Source organism: Pezoporus wallicus, unplaced genomic scaffold (assembly GCF_028554395.1).
Source record: "Pezoporus wallicus isolate ANWC-B61680 ecotype Strahan unplaced genomic scaffold, APGP_CSIRO_Pwel_v1 contig_1851, whole genome shotgun sequence".
NCBI lineage: Eukaryota > Metazoa > Chordata > Aves > Psittaciformes > Psittacidae > Pezoporus > Pezoporus wallicus.
In genome coordinates, this window is record NW_026635653.1 from 1,075,452 (window position 1) to 1,096,159 (window position 20,708).

The 20,708-nt window shown below is 36.6% G+C and overlaps 1 protein-coding gene across 5 annotated transcripts in view; it reads right to left on the reverse strand.

Annotated features, from left to right (window-relative positions):
• Positions 1-20,708, reverse strand: part of MYO16 (myosin XVI) — a 388,271-nt gene that overhangs the window by 231,261 nt on the left and 136,302 nt on the right. For all 5 annotated transcript variants that reach the window (XM_057397231.1, XM_057397226.1, XM_057397227.1 and 2 more), the window contains one exon: positions 17,584-17,727. In XM_057397231.1, coding sequence (XP_057253214.1) covers positions 17,584-17,727 — 144 coding nt within the window. The remainder of the gene's footprint in view (positions 1-17,583; positions 17,728-20,708) is intronic.

Here is a 20,708-nt window from a genome sequence, read left to right on the forward strand (position 1 = left end):
TCCTAGCAGCCTCTTTTCTTTTATATATCTCAAAGAAAACAAATAAATAGAAATTTCAGCTGTACAAAAGCCGCTTTTAATTTCTTCATCCCTTTCAGAGCAGTTTCCACCACTGCAGCCTGAGGGGATACGCCTGATGTTTGACTAAATGGGAATTTCAGTAAGTCAAGACAATGACTTGAGCTTCAAAGTACTATGTTTTATAAATAATAAACTATAACTTCTCCCAGGCACTTGAGTTACTTGCAGGTAGTTAAGTTCCACTTCCAAACACCACTACCCCATGAACCTCCATAATGGAGACAAGACCTAGTCATATCTTTTCCAAAATAATAGGCTTTTCTCAGTGAATTCTTGTTTATTGAAACATGAACTTTCAGAAGTATTGAAGAAATGCAAACAGCAGTCTCATAATATAAAGTTTCCAAATTGGAAACACCGTGTTTCTTTCTTTCCAGAGTGTCTCTTTGCAAAACAATCTGAAAAAAAAACCAAACTCCATACATCAGTTTAGAAGCAAAATCTGTGGATCACAAATCAAAATAACAACTGCACCTATCATGGTTGCAATTTGATACACTAACAAATGTTCCATGCATGCCTTACACGGGCTTGTGTAGCTACAGGGAAAATTCAGGGAACAAATCCTCCTGCTTAGCTGATTTCCTCCATAGTAGGGCATAATAGTAAGGAATATTCATGAAAACAAAATTTTCCTTAAAACAAACGGAAAAACTTCTCAATTCCTTTTAAATGGACTTGCAGAGAGCCCAGTTTCTGTAAACTGGGTTGGCCCGGTGCAACAGGTACAGGACATCTTCCATAACCTTGAGGCAATGGATACCTGGAAATGATTTGAAGCAGGAGTTCCCACCTTTCACAGAGGAAAGATACTGATGATCATCTGTCTGCAACCTTTATCATATTTCAGGGCTTTAAACTCTGTAGGAGTTGCTACTGTCTATAAACCCATGCCTGTCACATTACCAAAATTGTTTTTTCACAAGAAGCAGGAACTGTCTGCCATCTGGATGAGCTTAACTTTTGATACAAGTAAAGGTTTGAATTCATTTTGGTACGCCTGATCCCACATCATAAAAACACAAAGCTCAATCCCTTATGTCTGTGACAACACAGCCTACAGAACCAAAGCTGAATTCAGAGCCTTGTAAGTGCTCTCCAGGCACATAAAATAAACTGAAGAGGAAAGATCGCATATCTTCAAAAAGATATTTTAAAGGAAATCAGGAGGTAACTCAGTGCTGAAAATTTTATGTCAATCCCCTTATATAATTGCTAAAATACATGCATTTGTATTAATATTACTGCTTTTTTCCCCTCATGGCTACATGCTACACCAGTCAAGGAACCTTCATACAAAGAGAGCTGGAAATTCACTCATCCTTATGTAAGTAAAGTATTTGAGGTGCCATGTAGATACAAGTTCTTTAATTCATAGCACTTCTGGGTTCCATGTTGCAGAAACAGGCACCAAAATCTGAATATGCAACTCATGGTCAAAGAGATTTATGGACACATGCCAATGTGCAATAAGAACATTATAGTCTTCCAAAAATCACAGCCATCTTAGCCTCTGTGACACATTGGTCAAGAAAGGATAAAGAAATCCATCAGTATAGTGGCTGTTTATAAATAGCATCATATAGATATACACATGTAAGATCACCAATGCCTACAGAAATACCCAAACGTATTTGAAAACATACTTCTTGGTTGTTGAATTACTTCACACAAATAATAAAAATTATACTTTAAAATCATCAAAATCATTAAAATCCAAAACCATTTTGACAACCATTTAATTCATGAATAAGGCATTTTTTCCTTAAACTAAAAGACAGTAGGCAATGTCAGTGCATGCAAAAGATTTTCAGTAGTTAAAAAAAAAAAATAAATAAAGGCTGTCATGGCACATATTACAGATTCCTTGACAGGCATAGTCTGTTCGACTAATGCATCCAGAAGATAAAAGAATTAGCACTGATGACTGAAAACTAAGACCAACATTTTGCCATCTGTGCACCATAGGACTTGAATTCCCCTAACCCATCAGCTTGAAGGCATGTAAAAGGCAAATAAAATCCCACTCAGTTCCAGTACTGAACACTTCTGGTAACACTGCAGGAACATAGTATGTTCTCAGCAACATCTTTTAAAATAAATTACAACAAAACATACAGATAGAAGATGAAAAGTTAGAAACTACTAACCACGAAGCTATCAAATAAAAAATAATGCACATTTCCCAAGTTACTACAATTTCCATGCCCTAGCACTACAATACTCTTCAAGAGTTGGGAACTTCATAAATTCTATGAATTCTAAATGCATACAGGTATTAAATTGGATCTTAATTAGTTGGCGAGTCAACTTTAATGGTGGTTCTTCATATTCTGATTCCTAGCATATATTGTCAAGGTTTCTTGGAATTTTAGATATTAATTTCTACGCAAAAGTCTGCTTTCCTTGACCTAGCTTTACCTCAAGAAAATTATTTTTTTTCCCCTCTTGTCCCGCCTAAATATATGAAAACACACAGAATCATCCAGCTAGACTGATTAGAAATTGGAAGGACAGAATTATTTTTGTTATACTCATTTTGTTTCTTTACTTCCATACTTCATTCTGTATTTTTCCAGCAACTTAAGGTAATCATTCTTAACACAATCAAGATCTGTAGCTCAAATAAATGACCAAATTTTGCCATACAATTTCTTGTATTTTCTTCATATGCAATCACTTCCGTTTTTAAATGTGAGGAAAGAGGCTATAAGAACATCTTTTCTCTTACTCTTCTTGGCTAGATATGAGTTGAATGATGGGACACCTGAGGTTAGCCACAATGTAGGGCAAATGAGCCAACAGCTCTTTTGATGCGACACTGGTTTCCATAAGCAAGCTTGGACCATGGGCAAAACATGTTCAAGTTCAGTATGTGGGTTCCCACATAGTCATGAGTTTAAACATCAAATTCTCCAGTCTCTGCACATAAGCTTTATTCAAACAGAAATTACAGAAACCAATCTTACACTGAAGATACACACTTAGCTTAACTTAAATTAATATTTTAATAGTCTACCTGCCAAAAAATTGCCTTGTATTAATAAAAAAGTATTATATTACAGAGCAATTATTCAAGAATTTACATATCTATGATTCTTATCTCCAAAGCCAAACATGAGAAAAAAAAAACAGTATCTGTGTTTCTTTCTGGAGGTACCTCCTGGGTATAAATACCTGTTGCATAGTTTGAGTGAGGGATTCTCAGAAAAGAGACAAAAAGATGAAGCATTAGTGTTATCAGGATGGTGCTAAAAGCATGAATTTATTCTTGCTTATTTATGCTTAGAATGCAGAAAACAAAAAAAAGAAGTTTAATTGGGATAATTATACAAATCAAATGGACCGGTTCATCACAAAAATAAGCTAAGACATACTTTTAACTTTTTCTAACCAAAACATTTTCTTTTAAATCAAGAAAAAGAATCAGATGAAATCTCAGAATATATTTTCTCACCGAAATGAGAAAGTTATAATGAAAATTGAGGTAGACTAAAGAGGTGACAATAAAGAAATTATAGCAAAACCTATGTGTGTGACATTATAGCACAAAAAAAGTTCTTCTTTGCCTACAACAGCATTCAGTTGTATTTTTTAAGAAACTGCAGCAAAAATGCAAAAGATCAGAACAAGGTCAACAAAAAGGGTGGTTGAAGTACAGAAGGATGGCTATTTGACTTGATACTGCCAGCTCTCAAGTTATTTGGCAAGAAAAGGGAATTAGAAAGGAAACTTCAAAGAGCACTGATGACTAAAGACTACAATTTCCCCATCTGCTTGTGCACATGGGACTTGCATACTTCCCATCGTTAGCACAGCTTAAGGAAAAAAAAAACTAAATTTTTCAAGCACTGAATGCCTCTGATAACAGTATAGGAACACACTTTCTTTTCATTTTTATTTTAATTGTAATCATTAAAAATTAAGACACACAGAAAAATGATCAGTCCCTGTCTTATAATGCTGCAACAAAAGGTCACTTTATGAAATTACTGCCTTTTAATTTTAGAACAAATAGAAGAAAATCCTCCTTCACACAGCAAGGAGTAAGCCTTTAGAATTCCCTGTCATAAAATCTTTAAATCTGACGCTACAGTTAGAGTTAAAAGTTACTTTACAACCAGTGATAAAGCTTGTAATTACATACGGTCACCCGAATCTCATATTTTAGGAAATGAAAAGATCACTCCCTAGGGCTAGTAAGAACTGTAATTTGTGTACAATATTGGACAGTTAGTAAGTAACAGTTTACTGTAGGCAAAACGGGGATGGGAAACATCCTCTGACTATCAACTATAGTATGCTAAGTACAGGGCACAAACAGGAAAACAGGACAACATATTTTACTATGATGTTTCCTACTAAGTTGTGCGTGGAGGTATATATGCAGGTTTATATACAAGGGGAGGCAGTCATACACATATGCTCTGCAAACAAAACATCTGAAGAAAGTTCTGCCTAGTAGCTTCACACAAAGGGCTTCTGACCCTGACCCACTACTGTTGAAAGCAGGACAAACAAAACAACCACATGGAGCAGCAAAGAAAGGTAGATGATTTTGATGGCTCAGTAAAGATCAGAAGCTGATTTTGAGGAGCTGCTAGCTTCCAGGCTCAATGTGAAAAAACATAAATGGTGGAAAATCTAACCAGGGGCAAAAGTGAAGATGCCATTTAACATGATGGTCTTCTTACTCCCTTTCTGTGGAAAGCTGCTCTTTTCTTACCATCTGTGCACACTGTCACATCCATGACTGTATTTGTGCAACCTGGAAAATACAGATGCTGAATGTCTGAATTTTCATTCTCCAGTCTATCTTGAGATTACATACACACAAATATATAGATAGAGATATAGAGATATATAGATATGCAAATTAAATGTGCTTCAAATGGCACATGGAAGTAAAGCACTATATATGGTACACAGAAGTATAGCACTACTTCAGGCATGACATTAGATATTACCATTTTACTAATGCAGAGAAAAATTTAAAGCCTACATTAATGTATATATATGTACAGTATAAATAAAGAATAGCCTGTACTACATGTCTCTGGTATAAAAAGCAAAAGATTAAACAGTACCTAATAAATGACAGCTGTGTACACTGTACCGTTTCTGCAAAGATAAATGCATTAATTTCATGCAAGGAACTAAAGGGTATAGAACTGCTAATTTAACTCAGTTAATTTGCATTTTTGTTATGAGACAGATTCATTGTGTTGATTGACATCAGCATATTCCTAGTGTACAGGGAAGGGACCACATAGCAGCTTAATCTGCACACAGGGTGACACTGCCCTGCTGGTAAGTAATTAAATCTATACACTCTACAAATAAGTCATCTTCTGAAATACCAAATGTATTTAGGAAGTTTAGTACGCCAGTCATCTTAGTACCGAACTGGCTTCTCAGAACACCAGTGTGCAATTAGAGAACTTGCCAGACAAGCAGATTACCTTATTATTTTCTTGTGCTTGGGTGAAGTGCAGCAGATATCAAAAAATTCCAGCCATAAAAAGTAGTAACTTGCTGTGTGGGACTGAAACAGATTACTCCCTAAAACAGCTATGAGGGAAATCCAAACCTCATGAGACATTTTCTCATTTATTATATGAAAAGGAAAATGTACACGTATAAATCCTACCAATGCAAGAATAACTACAGACAACATTTATATATTATTCAAACATATGATTCTAGGTTTATTTACATAAAATGCTCTCAATTAATACATATATTGGAAAAGCATCAGAATTTTAGACTAATTGAAACATACTCTAAAGGCATAATGCTATGCTAGCCCATCAAGCATTCATCTGTTTATCAGACAGATTTTTTTTTATTCCTGTTCATATAATGTAATATTAGCAGTAAATGATGTGGTGATAGACACCTGTCGTCTTCCTATCACCTTGCTCAGAAACATTTGTCCATAATCCTTCCCTTACTATTCTCTCGTCTTCATCCCAAAAGATAAATTTTCCCAACTTCCAATTCTCAGAATTTTAATGAACATCCTTCTTCTCAATAAATGCAATATTTGTAATCTTGCAATATTTATTTTAATTCAACAAATACTCCCCATCTTTTAACATTTTGGGTAAAACTATTACTGTGTTTTGAAAGGATGCAATATATTACAGTTCTAATGAGAGTCGTTTGAGATAAAGGCAAGTCTGATTTGATTTTTACACAGCTAGAAGTGCAACTGCTATTCAGAACTTGTATAAAAAGCTACTTTTTTCCTGTGGTTTCATATTCCAGCTTTTATACACATCTTCCAACATCCTCTTAGCCTTTCACCCTTGCAGACAGCAATCACATTTTTCTCAAGGTCATTATCAAACACAAACCAAAAAAAATCCCCTACATTCAACTTTCCACTATTTTTCATTTCCTATCTTTAACTCCTACACTTATTATGCATCACAGTCTCATTATCTTACATTGTTCTGCAATGAACTGAATTACCTGCCTTTTCACACATTGTCTACACCAATTATTATAGATTTGGGAAGTCAATGTTTTTCTCCAGCTTTCCTATTCTAATTGAAAAGTCTTCATAAACACATGCAAACATAAGTCTTTTACTGACCCTCATGTCACCTCATTTATTACCTCCACTAACTCTGCACTGATACATTTACCTAAACCATCTGCTTTCAGTATGTAAGCCAGTTTTTTCCTGCAGCCGTTTTCTTTTCAATGACTTTACACATCTATCTCTATGGTGGCATATCAAGATAAGTTGCCCTTGAATTTTTGATAAATTGTATCAGTGCTGCATTTTCCCCTACTAGCTCATCCAGAAATTCAAGAAATCATGAAGATTTATTTGATGGTTCCATTTTCATAAGTTCATGCACCCAAGCCTTTCTAAATTATGCATTACAAAATATGGTATTTCATTTCAATGTTTCCCAAATGAAAACACACAAGAAGCCATATAAGACTGAGGAGGAGGGACTGTTGGTATGAGGTTCTGAATACTGCAAGCCACCTTTACTCAAATAAATAATATGGTATTGACTTACGTGGAAAAAATACCCTTCTGTCCTTTTTTATTGTTGGTTGTGTTTCTGGGGTTTGGTTGGTTTGTTGGTTTGGGTTTGGTGTTTTGTTGTTTGGGGTTGTTTGGGTTTTTTTATAAGACAGAAGCTGACAAGATTTGTCTGAAGTCTGGGAATCACTGATACCACCCTTCCTCCCTTGCCATAGTTCTGTTTTACTAGAAACTTGGACATGTTGCAATTTTCTGTGACATACTAACTTTTCTTAGCCTCAAGGAAAGGGTGATGGTGACAGACCTCAAAAGGCAAGATGTGCATTTCTGGCTTATTATAGTTGCTGTGAATGACATGATAAATTAAGGAAAGAAGATAAGAGAAACAAGTGAAGGAGTCTCATCTGAAGTGAACATTCCATAAGTTCCAAGGGAGCCTAAATAAAGAGGAATGCAACCTTCCCCTTCAGTTGATACAGTGACATAGATCTGGCTAGGCAAATGTCCCCATGATCTTTAAGGCCCCTTCCAACCCAAACTATTCTATGAATCATTCTATGGTTCTATGCATACATTGCAAGTGGACGCACAAGTGAGAGCACCACTGCCAACACCTTTTCATTCTGAAGCACCCACTCTTCCCACAGGACACCTCATCTACTGTTCATAATATGGGATCCTCTGACCTATGGATGAAGTAAGGGTTGCCAGCAACAGTATGTATATTAAATATTAATAAAGCTTAACTTCTTACTATTTTTTTAAATACAAAATAACAATAAAAGTTCTAACACCCTAAATGAATTATCTTGTGCACGTCCTCGTGTGTGCATCCACTTTGAAGACCACTGCACTAGACCTTACCATTTCCTTATTTCCAATTATTTCTCATACTTGTATAGCTCCTGGCAAAATCTGAAAGCCAGTAAGAACGAGGAACTCAATAGGAAATGTTAAGTAATTTCAAGCAAATGTCACCAAAAGATTGTCTTATGGAATTTTATTTTCTTTTTGTAATTCTTTTAATTGTTTCCCTGAGTCATCAAGCTCCTTCATATTTCTCATGCATCAGCCTTTTCATACCCCTTATTGAGATAACATTCAGGTTTATGAACCAGTCTGCAGTTTCTCTTACAAATACTGCTGAGGCACACAATTAATTACAGCTCTAAGTACCTTTCTCAACTTACTACCAGATTTTTTGTGGCCTTAGGGTTTCTTTTCCTGAGGAAAAAAAAAAAACAAACAGGCCTTTTTTTTTTTTTTCCTCCTTGAGTTCATACTACTTACTCATTATGCATTTTCTTTTCAAATATCTGAAAACATCATATTAATAAAAACAAAACTATTTCAAAAACTTGAAAACCACTAATGTTTTCCTCATAGTTAATATGTCTAACTTATCTTTCTGAATTCTTTTATTCCATAAACTTTTCTCCTGCTTGTTTTCAGGCATAGAAATTTAGCCGTAATCTGATAGGCATCAAATATACCCCACAGAACACTATTTGCTGTTTTTCCACAAACATATAGTTTTTAATATCCTCCGCATGTTACTTTATTATCATAAGCACACAACCAGGATAATTATATCTACCCAGCCCTCTGAACAGATGTCATGTGAGAAATGTAATACTAGAATGAATCTCCTGAGGCATTACTTTGATAATGCAGGTAAACACATAACATATAATCTTATTCACAACATTAAGATCAATTTTAAAGCCCATTAGGGGTTTGGGGTTTTTGTCCCCTATTACTCCTGCATCAAACACTGTTTTCCAAACTATGCCTCCTAACATTCAGAAAAGTTAGTTTAATTTCCATCTGAAGTATATTCCTGGACATTTTGTAATCATTTGTTTTCATGCCGGTACTAACTTCAGACTTTGATAGCTCTCTTTACCTCCTTCTCTATCCAGATATATTTACAGAAATTTTTACAACTTCTCTGCTTTGATTTTTTTTTTTTTTTAACATTAAACATACTTTTAGCCCCTTCTCATAGGACAGATTTTCTATTCTCCTGTTTATAATTGCAATTTTCCTTGGTACAATTTACCATTCTTGAACATGGCTGTATGTAGTTAACTGCAGGCTGTCATTCCTTGTACAGTAGAAACACTTTCCCCTCTCTACCAAAAACATTTTCATTCTGACAAATCCAAGAATGTCTTTTCCCTACTGACAGCTGCACGTTTGTAGCATATAATCATTTTACAATTGACTAAAGCTCCAAGGTCTTTTTCCTTATTTCCAACTGATTAGTCCTGACTGTATCACAGAAATGCCTGTTATTCAGAATTCAGACATGACCTTGTACTTTGTACACTTAATTTCAACCCATTTTTTATTACTGAAGTCTTCAAAGATTCCCTGTTCTTTCTGCGCAACATTCTAATCCTCACCAGAATTAACAAGGCATTGCAGTTTTGTCATCGGCATATTTCATTATCATATTCCCATTTTTCCTCCTAAGGTTACCACTGAAAACTCTAAATGAAACAGCATTGTTAACACCAGTCCTGAAGAAACCCCAGTAACTCCCAGGCCCATAGTTTCTCTCTTACTAGGTAGGCTTTTGTCTTCATGTTTCTAAGTTCTTAGCTATAAAGCAGATTTCCACTTCTCTAATTTAATTAACAGGTTTCCTCATATTCTCTAGCTACTCCAAAGAGCAACTCACAGAGTAATTGTGTCACTGATTCAAGCAGAGACCACCTGGCGTAAGGAATGAATCTCAACTTCTACAAATATCCTCCAGTAGCGGAACATCCCCAGACCGTCATCATCATCTTACTACAAAACTATGCTTACTGAAGATCAAAACCCAGATTTTCATTACCTTGTCATTCCTTCATCCTTTTTCTCCAAGGATTGAGAGAATTGAATTGAATCTGATTCAATATTCCCCATCTTTGCACATGTAGTCCACCTCTTGGCATATCTGTCCTGTCCTGCTCAAGCAAAAACTGGGGGTGTTATTTTTTCTAACAGGTGTAACTCCCTTTTACCTCCAGGAATTATTTATTTTCTGGAAACCCTCTGGTACTAAGGACTCCAAATTACACACATCTGCTGGTACTAGTACTGCTGTATGTCATAAGACTCTCCCCAAACCCCAAACGTTTTCCAAAATCAAAATCCAAGTACTTCCTGCCACCACCTGGAGGGGTGTTTGTGTGTAGTTTTTACTGCTGTTGTTTAAAATCATGTCTCCTCTTAGACTGATTCCTTATTCCCATCAGTGAAATGTATTAAATAGCCAGGCCACCAACTTACAGTCCAGGCTAACAATCTCTAATTTTTATTGGCAAGTAAATGTTTTGATTATTGTTCATGTTCACTTTCCTCCTCTTTAACAAGATAAACCTTTTAAGTTCTATCTTCGTGTAAATATGCTATATTTTATTTCATCTTAAATTAGTACTGAGTAGTGCTACTGTTAGCCAGTTCCTACAGTTCATAATGTTTCTACTAGCAAGCTTAACTTCTCTTTGTGAGGCCAGAAAGATTAAATTCTCCCATTGTTATCAGAGAGTTCTTGGTGATTTCTAGCCATCCAAGAAGTATTTACAAACTTTTCAGGCAAAAATCACTGTCTTATGCCTGAATACTTTATTTTCTGTGACTACTTGCTGTGCAAAAAGACTTTGATTCATCCCATGATTTAGAATTCTTTGTACTGTGAACTGCAGATTTCATTTCACTGGTTATTTCTTTTGTCAAGTTTGCAAAGCTGAAGTTTCCAACGCTTGTTCTTTCCTCTTCGTATTATACTTATTTGTTTACTAGGCTACCTCATTACTCTCATGATAGTCCTCAAAGACAAAATGCTTTCCAAAGCCGCTGTACCCACTTAGGCTTCTGTTCTTATCTCTCCTTGGACCACCTTTAGTGCTGCATCATTAGCTAGCTTCATCCTTTTTTTCCAGTCTTAAAGGAGAAAGACTAATAATCTATAATTTCCTCTGAGTGTTGACATCTGGTATTCAGCAACTCATTAACAGCTTTAACTTAGATTGGTTCTATCTTAGCTCAGTCAGCAATGATGAAAGGCTGTAACGCAGTAGTACACACTTTCTGGAAGGCCCCTCTTACACTCATCACACATCCACCAGCCTCTGCAAACTGAGAGTGAGTTAAAATAGATACCCCCAGCTTTCATACAAAAACTTCTATTTAAAGTTTCTTACAACAACCAGACATCAGTAACTGCCTCTAGAAAGAGGAAGAATTTGCTTTTTTTTCAGGCCACGTGTTCCTCTGTACTTAAAACTGCTATCCACTGACCTCTGCTGACCTCTAACTGCTCTTCATTCTCTCCCCTTTACCACTTCCTCTTACATTGACTCAATAGAGGAAGTCATATTGAGCCAGATGGAGTGGGAGGGCAGAATTACTTTCTTTGAGGAATCAATTGTTAATTTTGCTTCAATCGTTTTTGAAACTGAGAAAGTTAAAGAGCTTTCATTAAATTCTAAAGATAACGGCCTTTTGATGATTCATCTCTGCTTGCTAAAATAGTCTGATGCAGTTGCAAACAACAACAACAAAATAGATATACAACTGAGAGTTACAGACCCAAAGATTTCCTTTCAACTCCCACCAGTAAATCTGTTCCTGTAATTTTTTCCAATAAAACTACATCTGGTTTTGGAAAAGGGATTGTACATTAAAATCAACAGTAGACATGTCATACAAAATACAAAAACACTTCTAAAACTAACTCAAATATCATAGAAACACTTAAGAGATGGCCTTTTAATGTTATGCAAAACCAACTCCTATAATAAACTTCTTTTGTTTTCAAATCTCTCTATATGAAATTGTGATAGGTCTATACCATTACCATTTTTGTAAAAAGTTATCCCCTAAATTGAAGAAATATTAAGTAATAATATATTGAGGTCTTTAAAGGGCAAATGATATTTCAGTCTTACTGAAAGTATCTGGTATTCTCTATATTCCTCCTATTTGAATTTTAATGTTCCATCAATGTCATGCCACAGGGTTTATCCTAGTGGCATAAAAAATTCTGCAGAGGTGGATCAAAAAATCTGGACTACACATACAGTGGATAGTGTTATACTGTTCAAATAATCTAACACTACTCATCTACTGTTGGCAACTGTAAATCTAATAAATGATTTGAGTATAACTCCCTTTTGTACAATTCTGAGCACAGATTTTCTTACGTTCTTAAAAAGGGAAGAGAAAAAATATTCAGCCTGAATTTTGCTAAGTATTGTACTTTTAGCCTTCTGTGACAGAATCAGATTTTGTGTTTCAAATCTAGGTTCCAAAAAGCACATAATGAAACACATTTAATTGGCTGGCAAACAGTGGTTACATTTGCTTTTCCCAGTAAGGTCAGTAAAAAGAATATATTAAGAATGTCTTTCTACTCCCCAGTTTTCCTTTATCTACATGTAAAAATTCCCAAGGACAGTACTGCTCTCTGCCATTCCAGTTAATTAACTGCCATTTTTATTACAGTCTTGCTTTCAGGTCTATGAAAGAATAAATCTCCACTATGATAAGTGCTATACAAACACTTAGAATACTGTCTCCACCTTCCCACTTTCATTTGACAGGATCTGCATTACATATGGTGCGAACATTACATTCATGTTGCCCACTAAAAGGTGCTTCCAGATGCTGTAAAATAAAGTGAATTACACTATAAAAATGCATTCTCACCTGCTTTCAACCTTAGGTCAATCAACATCGAAAGTATCCATGACTATTATGGAGTGGGGAAGAGGGAAAAGAATCACCCCCCCAAAAAAAAAGAAAACAAAGAGATTAAAAAAGAAAACAAAGAGATTAAAAAAGAAAACTTGCAACTATTAACTTGCTATATGTGAGCCCAGCACTAGATCTCAGTGATGAACTACCTGTGACATTGAAATTATAGTATAACAAGTCATAAAGAAGCCTGTAGTTTGTACCAGTTTAAAGCTACAACCATTTGAAGTGATACAGAGTGGACTAAACACTTTCCTCCAGCTAACAAAGCAGGAGCAGCATCGAAGTACCAGTGCTTAGGCATTCTGTAACCCAGGTAGTGTTTTCAACAGGACAAAGCACTTTAAATGTGAAGTTACGAATCTTATCTAGCATTTCAATTCAATATAAAAACAAGTACAGGCATTTAATACAAAATATGATGGTGAAATGTGTCCAGAGACGATGGAAAAGGAACACAGCCCGAGCAGAAAGAACTGCTGACAGTGCATTTAGTCCTGAACCTTCAAAAGACAGTGAGGCAATACAGAGAAGATACTTCTAATAAATCTGGTCGCTTTTCACCCTCTTTTGAAGATTTCACGTGGGTACAAATATACACAAGCCCATCATCTTTGCCCTTAAACTAAAAACACTTTAGCACTCTCCTCAATGGGCTACAGGAGCCTTCTTCATACAATATCCGCAGAAACAGTCCCCTATTCCAAGAGGAAGACCCCCAATACTGATGCAGTCAGGCAAGGATTGATGAATCTGACCTTTACCACCTCATTTGCATGTATGGCAACCAGAACTCTATGAATTACTTTTGATCTCTACATTTCCTCATGTGCTAGCTGCTGCCTTGGGGGTAAATTCTTCACTGGCTCTCTATTTAGCAGACATGGGACGCATTTCCTGCTGTACTGTTCAAATGCCCTCCCATCTTGCTGACAGCTATAAAAAGTAGAAGGTGTAAGTATGTCCCTGTAAAGCTGTACCACCTTGGGTAAAATGTTGCAATGGAAAGAAATAGCTTCAAGCCTTTCATTGTGCATTTATTCCAAAAACAGTGCTTATAAATCCAACAGTCTTCCAACAGGACACAATAGCAGATTACCACAATACAAACAGCTACAGCCCCTCCTAGCTCTCAGTGAAAAGCATTTCAGTTTACAAGCTCTACTTTTGTATTTGCTATCTACCAGAGGACAGAAATAGTGAGTTACCACAGCTAAACTCATGACTGACAAGTCACCATCTTGTCTCAGCCAGAGAAATGTAAAGATCACCAAAAGTGGGATAAAACTGGAAAACGGGCATGCTTAATTAAGTTCATTCATAGGCTTCTGGGAACTACATGCACCCTATATTTTTTTTTTTTTTTTTTTTTAACTCAGGAAATATTTGGAAGTCCTTACTGAGGAAACCTCCACTGGCCTCTGTGACAGTTTTCCAGGAATCAGACTTTGCACATGTCTCAATTAAAGGACCATATTACTGCCTTTTAGCTCACATCTTTAAAAACAGGTAATATGGCCTATGTTCTAAAGTCAGTCCAGAAGAAAGATTTATTTAAAAGTAATTCATGAGGGTACATGAAGTATTTTGTCTTCCTACTAAAAACTGTGGTATAATAGAAACTGCCTGTAGCACATAGTAGCGTTACCCAGGCTGATGCTACACATTAGACATGGCCCATGAAACACTCTAACCTCAAGGCAAAGTAATTCCTAATATTAAACGCTCACACAAAGACAGTTCACAGTTGTGAAAAATACTTCCCTCCAACCTCAATTTCCATCTTCACTTTGTCAAATGTTATTAAAGATTGCATTAATGTTATGGTTCCAAAACTACTGCTTACCTAAGAATATTTCCTTTCTCTGCCACAGAACTCTATTTATTATTCGCACTCCAGAAGGGAAAACATAAAGTTATTATTTATGTAGTCAAGGAAATTCTACCTTAAAAAGTGCTGATCACCTAAAATGTGGGCAAATTTATCAGAAGTTATTGCAAATAATACAGATAATTCAAACACTAGCTGCAAAAATCCATATGGATGTATCCCTGCTTATTGAACCTTCAATACATCAGATGACCTATTTATCCCAAATTATCCAAAGATACTCAGAACCCTCAGAAGTCAGCATGTAATAAACAGGGACTAAATCTAACAACATTCAAATGATGGGGGCTGGAAAATAATTTTGGATATAACCGTAGGTTCAAATGCTTAATAAGTTTTCATTAGATTGGGTTTCATGCAAATAACAAGCAGGAAAAATTTTAGAAAGTGTCCTGTATAGCCCCTACTGTTCCTATTAATGTCAACAACAACACAGCATTCAGTATTTCTGAAAATTCCTGACATTACAAGAATTTTTATAGATGAATCTCTTTGTTTCAATTTGTTTATCATTTAGGAATACACACAGAATCCAAAGGATACTCAGGCTTCTAAAGTATTGTCGTGGTTTAAACCCAGTCAGGTAATTCGTTCGCTCACTTCCCCCCCCCCCCTTTCTTGCCCTCCCCCTGCTCTCGGAGGGACGGAGAGGAGAATCAAAAGAATGCAACTCCCACGGGTTGAGATAAGAACAGTTTAGTAACTAAGGTATAACACAAATCACTACTGCTACCACCAATGATAATAATGATAAAGGAAATAACAAGGGAAGAGAATACAACACCTCAGCACCAGCTGACCGATAACTCGCCCCCAAGCCCGACCAAGCTCCGACCGATACCTCCTCCAACCCTGCAGTCTCCCAGCCCTTCCGGCTAACTCCCAGTTACATCCTGGGCATGACGTGCTGTGGTATGGAATACCTCTTTGGTCAGTTTGGGTCAGGTGTCCTGTCTCTGCTTCTTCCTGGCTTCCCCTCCTCCCTGGCAGAGAATGAGGCTCACAAAGTCCTTGGCCAAACCAAAACATCCTTGTTATCAGCTCTGTTCCCGAGCTGAAAGTCAAAACACTGCACTGCACTAGCTACCAAGAAGGAGAAAAATGACTGCTACTGCTGAACCCAGGACAAGTATGTACATTGAACAGATCAAGGGAATAAAAAGAGATAAAATATCACCTTCTGGAAATTTATCCTTTATTTGCCAAGAGTAGTGACAATGATTAGAATGGGATACTCCCACCAAACATACCTGATGACTGTGGTTAGGTCAATAATACTATTTTAAGCACTAAGAACAGAAAATCAGATTCATACACATTACATTGTACATTTACTGGACCTAATTATAATTCTAACAAAAAAGCTAAGAAAATTATCTTCCAAGGCTGGACCTCTACTATTCAATCAAATGGATGTGGGAAAACTCTTAGGCATAAAATGCAGCTATCATGGAAGATATTAGTAATTTCTACTATCTAGCTAGACAGCTTCCCACACAAAATACGTCTGGGGACTTGACCTAGAGGACAAGTTGAGCATGAACCAACAGCATGCCTGTGCTTCAAAGAGGGCTACAGATTTCTCGCACTGCACTGCCAGCAGGCCTAGACACTGGTGAGAGCCCACCACTGGAGAGGTACCAGTTGCAGGCTCCCCAGTAAAGGAAAGATATGGACATATTGGAGTCCGGCAAACGGGCTAGAAAGATGATGAAGGGACTGGAGCATCTGTCATACAAGGAGAGGCTAAGGGAGCTGGGAATCTTCAGCCTTGAGAAGAGAGGGTTCAGGTGGGTCTTATCAATGTGTTTAAATACCTGACCAGGAGAGTAAAGAAGATGGTACTCAGTGAAAAAACAAAACAAAATAGGCACAAACTGAAACACAGGAAATTCTGTTTAAATTCTGAGCAGGCTGTCAAGTGAGTTTGCCTCATATCCTTGGCAATATAGTCCTAGGCAGGCTGCTATGGCTGGCTCTGGTCTGAACAAGGGACTAGACTAGATAATCTCCCAAAGTGACTTCAAGAAAGCTATTATCAAGTATACAATCTTTTAAAATGTTTCTCCATTTTACCTGTATCATTGAAATACCATCATAAGCATGCTAAGAAATGCCAATCTACTTGCAAGGACCGATTAAAAACATACAAATTTAAAAATTATACAAATAGATCAGAAAACCATCAATCAGATTGTGAGCTGTTTCTGCAACTACTGTTTTAAAGAGCAATACAAAATGAACTGGGAGAAAGAGCTTCATTACTATCATGGTATAAAACTAGAGGCTGTGATCCTGGGAATGGAAACGCAGCATCAACAAAGCTGTTCTCTACAAAGGCTGAATGCCGTAACTATTACTATATTGGGTAAACTCTGCCTCAAAAAGTCAAAGTTGTTCTGATAAATATTAAACTGGCCTCATTTTGACCATGTCCACAAATGCTTCTTTATGAATACACAGTGTATTTGAGTGAATACTTGCTTTTATGAAGGAAAATTTTTTAAGTCTACAAACTCAATCCTTAACAGAAAGTGACAAGGAGAAAAGAAGTTATCCGAATACTCATTTGGGACTAAGTGTTTAGCGGACATATAAGTTCCTGACTACAGGGAAGAGATATGAGATACCTGACACTGACATTTATATTCTAATTCTCACTGAAGGCCTAAAAATTCCTTCTAAATATCCTGAAAACCAAAACAATGTCAAAAGAACAAAGAAACACAATATATGCTTTCCCTGATATCATTAGTAGCAATATATTGCATTTATACAGCGATTTCAGACCCTACAGTGTTACATTCTGTTTTCTTTTCAAGCACACAATGCACTGGATTGCTTCACTTACTATTAGCAGTAGCAGGACAATATCAGGATTATCACAGGCACAGGCTACATGCATTGATGTCCAAAAATCCTCATCTTGATGATTTACATTTACTCCTCTGTCAATTAGAATTTCAGCAGCAAATGCATTATCATAGCGGGCACACTAGAAGAAAGAAGAGCAAATTAGGGATGGCATTTTATTCAGTGTACAACTGAATTTATCAGATACAACTTTTGCTCCATATAACATTTATATTGAGGAGATGACACATTGTTGTTAAACTTCTGTGTTTGTAGGGGACAACAGCTGATGAATCTATAGAAATACTTTTATGGAGACTACAAGTTCCATGTGCATGATTCACAGAATCCCTTATTCCCTCTGAAAAAGCACTGTGTGAAATTTGCCGAAATCTACGGTAAAAATGAGTCTTTCTGTTCAATATTCTAATTCCAAATCAGTGCACAGGCATCAGTGCCTGATGATCACATAATGAGCAGTAGCATCTAAGTATACCCACACATACATATGTCCACATATGAGAACTTCTGCCTTTTTCCAGATGACAGCAATAAAACACACCTTTCCATACTCTTTTTTTCAGTCCTCTAAATGCACTGATTCTTATCCAAGTCTCTCTAACAGATAAATATGCTGCACGCTTAAGGGTGTTGGAGGCAGGGTGGTTGCACACATATGTGTGTCTGTACTTTGTTTTGACGATGGAGGTCACTAATTTTGGCAGTGAATAAACTGGTTTAGCCATTGCTTCGAGCTTAACTCCTGTGTCACATCTGAACTTTTTTATGGATGCACTTACAGATAATTCAAAACACAATCAGGGCACCTAAATTAAGATCCTAACTCTGGCCTAACATAAAAACTCAGTAACTCTTTAGAGAAAGATCCTCTCCATTTTCCCACAGGGGAGAGGTTACAGGGAGACTAATTTTCTGTATTAGATACTTAGATGCTTTGAATACAATCTGTAATGCTTGTGCTTCTTCCAATATTTAAAGCTGTGTAATATTTCCATGCCCCAGAAAGCACCAATATACACTGCACAAATCACAGAATAGTAGGTTGGAAGGGATCTCAAGGGTCATCTGTTCCAACCTTTGCACACCTCTAAACCTCAGCATCCAACACCTGGAATTTCAAATGCGTCTAAAATTGAAGGAGATAGACCTGGGGCAGCTTCAGCATCCTGAGCTTTGGTCAGCAGTGTCACAGCTTTCTGTTAGAGATGTCTGCTGAGAGCTGGGAGCTGAGCATTGAGCTCTACCTTACAGCCCTTTGAGAGATCAAGAGATTTAAGTGGCATTATTTGCAGCAAAAATGCCGAGGTGTTAACAATGACTTCTTTCAATTAATACTGAAATGTGCAGATAACTTGCAAGTGATGGTTCACCAACTATGTGGTTATGTCTGTATCACAGGTGGAACTACACCATGGCATCTTTTTTTTTTACTTCTCTCATGGAGTGCAAAGAGAGTTCAGTAAACGCCTTTGAAGCTTTCACGGCCTCCCTGAGATTCAACCATACTTGTCTACAAGTGACTGCAATAGAATCTTTATAAAGTGCACTTTTTTCTTTTTTCTAATAGAAATAGTTCACATTTTGGAAGTTAACAGAAATTGAAAAAGAAAAAGGAATTATATAATGAATCAGATTTTAAGTAAAATGTGAGGATAAATGTTATTTTCCATTAATTCTAAGATAAAAACATTCACACTACAACACGGATTAAGCTCCCCTTTGCAAAAGCAGCTGTATGTATGTATGTATAGAATTACAGTGGTAAAACTAGTACTTAGAATGGATCTGAGTGGGCTTTAAAAATATAATTAAGATGCACGCTAAATTACTATTTTCAGTCCTTGCAGAAAACCAGATTTGGCTTATCTGTTTCCCTGTATCATGACTCTCTTCTTCTATCTGTATTGCTCTCAAATCGGGGTCAAATCCAAGTTTCATTGAAACCAGGTTTGCCCCTACCTCCAATAGGACCAGCATTTACCTGCAATTATGTGTACTTACAAGTAACTCTGACTAAACTGAGGTAGTAGATTACACAGAGTTCTCTATTGCGTATTTCTACTGCAGGAAGCTTCCCCTCCTTTTGAAGCATGTGCGTGCCTGGGAAGCAGCAGGTACCAGCAAATAGATACTGATTGTCACAGTGATGCAGATCAAGAAACCTAAAAAAGGACAGTTCCACTGCATGTTTTACCTGCAGTTAAAGAGTGTAATCAACTGATCTACAACAAAGCAACTTAAAATCCCTGCAGATGGAATTTTCCTTCTTCTGTTTTAAAATGCTTGTGAGACAGATGTCACATCAGCCACACTGAAGATAAGAATTGTTTCCTAGGGCTTTCAGCACAGATTAAGATTTGGGATGCCTCAATTTCAGGAATCCCAAAGATAACAGCTCATACGGGCTACATTTTTAAAGAGTGAGTACTTTTGCAGTAGGCAAATAATTAGGGAAAAGAGAACTTAAATTTTCTCTGTTCCAACTAATTTCTGCCCCCTTCCCTTACCTAAGCCTCTACTTGCCAAAAAGTCCTTGGTAAGTAGGACAGCCATGGAATATGGAAAACACAGATTAATTACATAAGGGAAATGCAACATCTGGCAAGAGCATGGTTGCAGGTGTGCTGAAGTCCAGTAATACTCTAGGATCTCTTTTTTTCATCAAGAAATGGCGCTATTTTGTGTACATGCTATGAGAAACTTAATCCTACTGTTCTAAAATTAAACACTCTGCCAGCAGACTTTTCACTGGATCTGTTATATGCTCACATTTCAGAAGTCACATCTATTTTAGCGGCACTGTGACACAAAGTCGGATCCAAATATCTTGAAATAATTTCACATCAAATAGAAAACATGTCTGCAAATGAAGCATCATAGACCAAAATAAAGGATCATAAGACTTAAGAATTTTTGATGAGTTTTGCCACTGGCTTCAGCAAAGCCAGAATTTTACCTCTGCAGTATTTCTTTCTCTCTGCCTGTCAGTCTTTTCTCCCCATGCCCTTACATCTTGCTTCTCTTTTGGTCACTGTATACAAACTGTTTTCCTTTTATCATACAGTTACTTTATCTAAATTGCTATGCAAATAATGATAAACT